At 33.3% G+C, this 8,559-nt stretch overlaps 1 protein-coding gene across 9 annotated transcripts; it reads left to right on the top strand.

Moving 5' to 3' along the window:
* The first annotated feature begins 1,074 nt into the window (after positions 1 to 1,074).
* LOC109601075 (troponin I) lies at positions 1,075 to 8,458 on the top strand. 9 transcript variants are annotated; one of them, XM_020017290.2, is made up of 8 exons: positions 1,075 to 1,184; positions 1,961 to 1,998; positions 2,685 to 2,813; positions 2,869 to 2,992; positions 4,143 to 4,243; positions 7,118 to 7,161; positions 7,216 to 7,357; positions 8,210 to 8,458. In XM_020017290.2, the coding sequence occupies exons 2-8, from the start codon at positions 1,984 to 1,986 to the stop codon at positions 8,264 to 8,266; spliced, it is 612 nt and encodes a 203-aa protein (XP_019872849.1). In that variant the 5' UTR covers positions 1,075 to 1,184; positions 1,961 to 1,983; the 3' UTR covers positions 8,267 to 8,458. The 9 variants fall into 9 exon arrangements, with proteins under 9 accessions (XP_019872849.1, XP_019872847.1, XP_019872848.1 ...); XM_020017288.2 differs by lacking the exon at positions 4,143 to 4,243 and adding an exon at positions 4,918 to 5,018 and having other exon boundaries at positions 1,076 to 1,184; XM_020017289.2 differs by lacking the exon at positions 4,143 to 4,243 and adding an exon at positions 3,149 to 3,249 and having other exon boundaries at positions 1,078 to 1,184.
* Positions 8,459 to 8,559: the final 101 nt, after the last annotated feature.

Genomic DNA, 8,559 nt, shown 5'->3' with positions numbered 1-8,559 from the left:
CAGATGTCAGCTAATAAACCAATATAAAATAAATAAATTCAAAAATGTTGTAGCATATCCATAATTATTTAATACATTTGTTTATTTTAAACATAGAAAATATAAAACGCAAATAGATGAACAATAAACACTTATAACACTAATAAATATGTCAACATTGGCTCACAATCGAAGTTTTAAAGCCAAATAAGCAAAATTGTTGGCAAATCTCAAAGCTTAACATAGAATATGTTAATTGCATTTATTTACTACGTCTTAGTTGATGATTTATTTGAAAGTAGTCTTCTGGCATTTTTGCACACGTTTTTTATTTTTGTATAAGTTTTTAAATTTGTCTAAAATTAATGCCGGTATTTTTAGGGAATTGTTTTATAAATGCGTGTGGTAAAAATAACTTTTAAGTTTTAAAAGAAACCATATTAATGGAATGTCTTCGATTACACAGGTTCCTTTTTAGTTTTACAATTACAATACAACTAAAAAAATTAAAGCTTTTTGTTTATTTTTTATTAAAAACAAATAATATCGAATTAAATGTGGGTAAATGAATAAATTTTTATTTTTTACAGATTAATATTAACTCTGAATCTTTTAAAAGGAAAATATATTTTTAAATATTTCATTTTTATAACAATTAGTATTATAATAATACATTAAAATGTAAAAAAATATAAAAATTATTTTTAAAAAATGGTAAATATTTCTAATGTTAGAACACACTCTAAATTTTGTACTAGATTTAATTTTAAATAAATCTTTTAAATTATCAAAAACAACTGTTTATATTTTTATGTGATAAATTGTGTGAATATACTTACTTCAATCTATAATACTATTTTAAAATTTCGCAATTTAAAATATAAAAACCACTAAGATTAATATTCTCCTTAATTTCCTTATAACTCCAACATAAAAATATTGTAATTACGTTTCAAACCATGTATAAATAAAGTAGAAACAGTAGAAAAGTAACATGATCAGATCGCTTCTTCTATTTTTAAAATCGAGGTGGTACCTACCATCTCTACCTAAACGGCAGACGTCGCCGTTTTGGACGACGTCCCGTCCCCCCACCCAGCAAACGTCGAAACCGACGTTAGGACTGGATTCCTGCAGGCCACAATTCAACAGTCAGCTCAGGATCTCCTTGTTGGCTGCTCACTGATTCCATCCGTAGTTAACAGGTATGAAAAGAAAAAAAGAAAGTGAAAGGGCTGTGACAGAATAAACAGTGCAGTGAATTTTTCTTGTGTTTTGAAAACGACAGTTCAGTGACTCTTTTGAGGTTCTTTCTTCTGTGGTACTGCGGTTCATAGTGGTGCAGCTATTCTGGATTTTATTTAATGCAGAAGCTTTCCTATTTTTTATAATTTTCCTATTAATGTCAGTGACTTGGATGGAGACGTCTTTGACATCATTAACCTGCTGTGGACTTCATGACAAAGTCATTTTGGTTCTTATTAATTTTATTAACATACAACCATTGATATTAGGAAATGCTTTTCTATTAATTAATCTTTAGTAATTAACCAGAAGACACTGCTTCCCTTATGAATCCTAGCAGTTTATTTTGACGTTCAAATATCTGACACGTCTTTAATAGTGTTAGCCACAACTTTAAATGGACAAAACTATTTTTAGTTCTTCTAACACATGCCAAAAAATTTTTGGAACCTTCCCAAATAGTGTTTTTAATTTTTTTTTTTCCTGTTCAATAAATATAATTGAATCCAAACTTCACCAACATCTTCAAAAGATTACTTAATAAGCAATAAATGTATTTTTAAATTTAGACTTTAGAACATCAGTAAATATTTACTGCTGAAATTTGAGAGGCGTCCAAATTAGGTTGCACCTCGACGCCGGTTTTGGAATGTTGCCAACTGGTTCTAAAAATAAACCTGAACCAAAATAAAATTATACCAACTATTGATATTAAATTATCGTTTAATTTTTGCAGAACACCAATAAAAAAACATCACCATGGCGGACGATGAGGTTAGGTGAGTACTTTTTTGACTTTTTTCTTTGTGGGAATTATTATAATTGTTTTTTCTTCTTGGTTACAGTATAAAATCGATGAGCCGTCTCTTCCAGATAAATAAAGGTATGTACCGTAAATGTTGCAACAAGTAACTTTACAAGAGATTTATTATAGAGCAAATTTGAACGTGTAAAGTACTTAACATGTTGCCGCTTGTAGACTTATAAAAAATCAAAGTGTTTGTGCAGCAACATCAGACTTTTTATAAGTTTTAAAATGCTTTTAAATAAGAAACGTAGTTATTTATTAAGTCTTCATAATTGTAAGTATTTGCTTATTAGTACCAAAATGATAACGCCTAGCTCTTAATCCTTTAAGGACAGCACTAGTTAGCACTAACCACACCGCATTATTATATTAGAGTGAAAATACACGAAAAATGCATTAAAAACCACAAAACACACAAGCATTTTCATAGCAAATCAACAATCAATCAATGAGGCAGCTTCTAATTAGTTTGTTTCCGTTTTGCAGGCAAAAAAGAAACTGGAGGAGGCACGTAACGTCGACAATAAGTATTCGTTTAAATGTAAAAACTACCCAGAAATTCCTATCATCCAATTGTTGTTTAGCCTTGACATTTCTGGGTAGTTTTTGCATCAAATAAAAATAAAGCTAACGGTCAGAATGAATGAAACAGGAAAAGAAGAAGAAGCAGGCCGAAATCGAGCGCAAAAGGGCCGAGGTCCGTGCTCGTATGGAGGAGGCCTCCAAGGCCAAGAAGGCTAAGAAGGGTTTCATGACACCTGAAAGGAAGAAGAAACTTAGGGTACGTTTATAATAACTCTCTAAAGAGAAAGGTGCTAATCTTGGTGGTATTACAGTTGCTGTTGAGAAAGAAGGCCGCTGAAGAACTGAAGAAGGAACAGGAACGCAAGGCCGCCGAAAGAAGGCGCATCATTGAAGAACGCTGTGGTAAACCAAAACTCATCGACGATGCCAACGAAGGTAAGGAATCAGATCTAGGTTGTTTTGTGGTCGTTCGATGGGATGAAAGTCCCATCCAATGACGTTTTGGGCGGTCCAAGTTCTCTCGCAACAGACGCTGTTGTTACGGATAAGATTTTTTCTCTATATACTAAGGAAATTTTAATTTTTGTGTAGAACAACTTAAGAGCACGTTGAGGCATTACCAAGAAAAAATTGTTCAATTGGAGAATTCAAAATACGATTTGGAATATCTTGTTAGAATTAAAGATCATGAGGTTAGCGCATAATGGATCTAATAATTAATTTTTTGTGCACGTGGATTTTACTCTTACTATTGGCCGATACTGCTACAAATATGTACTTGAGCTTTTTCTGCATTCAACCACTTTCAAATAATTCAAGTTTAAATGGAATGTGCTTTTTTTACGCTTGTTGTTATGTCCACTAGTTTTTCGAATGCAGTGAGGTACATGTTCTTTTTTGTGCAGTTCTTCTTCTATTTTCTTCGTTACTTGTTATTGAACACGTGTATCAACGTATAAATAAAAAAGCGTCTCTTCAGAACTTTCGGCCACACACACTAAACTAATGAATACTGGTTTGATTCAGGTCAGTTAAAACAAGTATGCGAAACATATTACAAACGCATAAACGAACTTGAAAATAAGAAATATGACATTGAGAAAGAAGTGGAATACAGAGATATGCAGGTAGAATAGGCCAATGGAGGGCATGTTACCCCGGCATAGAAAAGACCATAACACACATTAAAAAACTGTAGAGCTTTTTTTGCACAGCCACTGATCACAATCGGCAGTCGTATAATTTGAATGGACGCGTTCGAAATTATCACCAAAAAAATGGGAACGAAAAAAGCTGGTGATGATTTTGAGTCGCTCACACGATTAATCAATTAAACGTTTACACAAGTGCACACACTAGTTCCGACGAAATTCTCGCTTTTAGCTTTAGCTTCCATCACCTCGTTGTCCTCTTCTTACCTTCCTAGAAGATCATCGAACGAGAAACTGTTGTCCAATAAAAATAAACCACACCAATGTCTTCAACGTGCAAATCTTCATCCAACTCACGCACGCACAATATTGGATGGGAGATTTGCGTTTTTGTTTGTTGAGGGGGTTGTAATGTTGTGAAATTTGTATTCTAGCGGAGCTACAGACAGTCTGTCAAACGTACCATCAAAGAATAGCGAAACTCGAAGGGGATAAATATGATTTAGAAGTGATTGAGCGAATAAAAGAGTTCGAGGTACAAATAATACACGATACACAGGCATTTGTGACATTTTATTTTAGGACGCTGAATTGGAATGGCCGAATGTAACTCTGAAACCAAAAGCATACTTACAACAATGCTGTCGATTTTAAAGTTACGGTGTTTTTATCTGCAATGTAAATATTTTGCCAGACTAATTTATGAGGCGCCGCTTCTGTCGGACATGTAGAAGCGGAAACGGAAGCTGGAAGTAAAGTACCATATGACTTTCTCTGTCTTATCCATTAATTTCCCTTCCACCACCAAGGAAATTAATTGATAAGAAGGAGAGAATCCTGTGATATTTTGCTTCTAGCATCCGTCTTTACTTCTATATATTTGACCCAAACGGCCCCTCATACTAATTAATAACATTTAGGAAACCAAGCCGAATCAACATCAACATCCTTTATCTCGTCTCATTTCAATCCATCCAGTACTTGTGCATAGTTCTTCGTTAAGTCGTTCGTCGGGCGTCCGTGCACGTACAAATCAGCCCCTGCCCCAAAATAAATTTTATTTTAGACTTGTTAAAGTAGTACTTAGGTAGTTCTTTAGTAGATAGTCCGACTGTGCACAAGTTGTTCCAATTTTTTTTAAAATAATGGAGTACTCACATTTCTTAAGACAAGTTTAGCTGATCGCTGGTTCCGTTTCGAATTTTTTAGGCCAGCTTAAGAAGATCTGTAGCGACTATTATGCCCGCATGTATATTTGCGAAGAGCAGAAGTGGGATTTGGAACGTGAAGTTCGCAAAAGGGACTGGGAGGTACCTACCACAACAATTAATACGAGTGACACAAAAACACACTGTTTTTTTTTGCTTCATCATACATACATGTTTTTAGTTAGTTTAGAAACGATGCGATCATAACCCAGTTTGGGGCCAGTTCAATGATTTTCTCTGTTCATTTATAATTTAAACTCAATCTATGAATTGGACCACAATCGACACACAAATCATTCGCGACGAAATATAAATATGGCACACGAAATATTTATATTTTGCCAGTCCAACAGTCCTGTGGTTTTAGTAATATTACCTCCACGACATGAAGTGTTAGGCCGTAAATCCCACCCCGCATTCTAATCGATTTTTTTGACTAACCCAAAAGTACACCCAGGGCTGCACCACGAAAATCATACACGTGTAAATAAAAAAATTCTGTTTTTTTTTGTATATTCTTCAACTAGTCCTGAAATATCCCGCTTCGAAAACGCAAAAAAAAATTGGTCACTTCGTATAATCCACTAATCAATTAGTTTTCGGAAAAATTCAGCTTCACCCCGCTACTCTCCAAAAATTTATACGGCATGGCATTTCATGCATTCAAGTGTACTATTTTTTTATTTTAGTTTTGTTTTTTGGTTTTGTTGAGTTCGATCCGTTCCAAATCGCCAATGTCGTCATTTTTCGAATGGAAGTAAACGGAACCAGACACCTTTTACCGAAGTGCCATGCTCTTAAATCCTTTTTTCACTCTTCCACATCCTTTTTATCCATTTCAGGATTGGTTTTTTAATGATTAATATTAGGTAAAACGCTTTTATTTAATTGTAATAATATTTTACCGGGGTTCACGCTATTTAAAACCTCATAACTTATGGAACATAAAATTTTTGTTAACGTGCCAAAATTTGCGACAGTTCAAAGCTAAATCTCATTTGATCGTTTTATAACTTTTGGATAATAAATTGAAGGAAGATCTCTTCTTGTTACAGTCCTAGTTTTTTTATTGAACCTATTTGGTTCATTTGGTGCTAGGAAAGCCTTAATAGCTTCAAAGTATTTATCAAAAGTTAGTTGGTTACAAAATAAAACGTCTAAAAGTTCAATATTCACATAAGATGTTGATTTCTAGCTTGTTAAATCTTTTTGTTTTGTTAGAGGTCTAGCATTTTTATTGAAACTATTTAGTCCAATAGCTTCAAAGTATTTATCAAAAGTTAATTGGTTACAAACAAAATTTCAATATTCACATAAGATGTTGATTCCTAGCTTGTTAAATCTTAAAATAGCTTCAAAAAGTTTGTCCAGAAGCATGTCAAAGACCAAGTGAAGCTCGCGCCATAAATAACGTTAACCCCAGTAAAGTTTTTTTGGAAACCCTGAAGATGTGCAGACAATTAGCTTTCATGACAGTGGAGAAGAAAACTGCTCAAGACCAGTTTCAACAACCCATCGCCAATCATTTTTATTATTATTTTTTTTCGTTGGGATGCGTTTTTTGTGTTTGACCGATGAGAAATGATTATTTTTACAGTTTCTCACAAGTGCGTCTGATTTTTGTCCCCCATCGAGAAATACTGTATATATTTTTGATGTTTCTCGTACCTGTATATTGTGTATATATATTTTTGTTGTAGACTTGTATATATTTATTATAGAATTTTGTCTCCCCCATCAACGGTAACAGATAGCTAAATGTATCTTCCTCCATTTCTTCCCCTTGTTCTTCCAATCGCAAGCGAACTGTACAAACTCTAACCATTTCATTTCCTTACTAATCTTCTACCCAATTGTTTGTTTGATGTTTGTTCAGTGTTTCTGCATGAGTTTTTAAATGTATAAATTCACATTTATCTTCAACAACGCATATACTAATTCAATCAAAATTATTTCTATTCAACCATTTTGGTTTTTTGAACACAATTCAAAAAATCAATTGCATCACCACACTCTATCAGGTCTTTCAAAAACTTTTGATACTTTTGGTTAATGTTAATAATTATATCTTTTTTGAAAGACCTCCAATCTTGTATCTTTGCACAATCACAAAAACCTAGCACGTCTAAATCCAACATGAAGTTGAATAGAAATTCATTTTAGTAAACGTTGAACCATTTCTAATAGAACTTTGTTGCCAGATCTCCGACCTCAACAGTCAAGTGAACGACCTCAGAGGCAAATTGTAAGTATTGGATGACCCCCTAAATTAGTCTCTAATTAAATTCGTTTGGTGCAGCGTTAAGCCAACCCTCAAGAAGGTGTCCAAATACGAAAACAAATTCGCCAAGCTTCAAAAGAAGGCCGCCGAATTCAACTTCCGTAACCAACTTAAGGTCGTCAAAAAGAAGGAGTTCACCTTGGAAGAAGAAGATAAAGAAGTAAGTGCTAGAAATGGCTGAGGTTGACGCTAACCAGTTTCTAGGTCCGGCTACAACCTCAGACGGTTTTGAGAACATTTCCCTTTCTTGTTTCTGATACTTTTTAAAGGGGAATGTTCTTGTTTCTCGTACTTTTTAAAGGGAAATGTTCTTGTTGTACACACATAAAAAAACACGTGGAAACTTAGCGACTCAGTCGATGGGTTTCTGCTTTCTTTAGTTTCGAGATCACAGTTAGAATAAACGTTATTTTCGCAGCGCAAGGCAGAAGAAAAGGCAGAATGGCAGAAGAAGTAGATAATACATACACTTTAAATCGTATTATACACATGACGTTATTTTCCAACACCACATATATTATATTTAATAACATTTAATAAATTCTTTATAAAGAACTGAGGTGGAATTTATTCGTATTTTTGCACATATTTTTTGGAACCTTTTTTCTCTATTTTTTTTTTTTTTTTTAATTTTTTTAACACGTATTTAATACGTTTCCCGAAGCTATTTTTTATTTTTTTTAATCGATAACAAGGAAAACCTTCAAAGGTGAGCTCAAGCTGTTAAATAAAAAACGCTTATGTTTCTCACGCAGCAAATAACACCACGGCTCTTTTACTTTTACCAAAGTTCACTAAAATGCGTCTTTAACTCTTAGGCAAAACTCTTTCTCGAAATCAGCGCTTGCGCTTCTCAAAATACAAAGCTTTGTGCAAAAATTAATTTCACCAATTTGTTTCCTGTTGTTCAAGCACCGTTTTCTAATAAATGTTATTTAGAATTGTATAAATGCGTCTTGTTGTTTTTGACTCGTTGAAAGAAAACGAACGCTGATTAATTTTCTATTTGCAGAAGAAACCTGACTGGACCAAAGGAAAGGGAGAAAAGGTAGAAGAGGCGGAAGCATGAAAATACCCTTGTCTTTTTGTCTTTAACACGTTCTGTATAATACATCCTTCAAGCATACGGTTAAAATTTGAATCAACAGTAATTTTAACAAATGGGTCGATATTTATGACCGTTTGCATGTAACCCCCATGTATATTTGTTTATGTGAAACATCTGTATTTATTGAATTATTAAAACAAATATTTTAATATATGTTGTGTTGTTATTTCATTTTTGTTAGTTTTTTTTTTGTTCATTTCCATTTATTGTTCTCTTTTATTGAAATAATTTATTTATTTTTTCAATCTTTATAA

This window comes from Aethina tumida, chromosome 7 (genome assembly GCF_024364675.1).
Source record: "Aethina tumida isolate Nest 87 chromosome 7, icAetTumi1.1, whole genome shotgun sequence".
In the NCBI taxonomy this organism is placed as follows: domain Eukaryota; kingdom Metazoa; phylum Arthropoda; class Insecta; order Coleoptera; family Nitidulidae; genus Aethina; species Aethina tumida.
The sequence above is the reverse complement of the archived record's forward strand: the minus strand, read 5'-3'. Positions and strand labels throughout refer to the sequence as shown.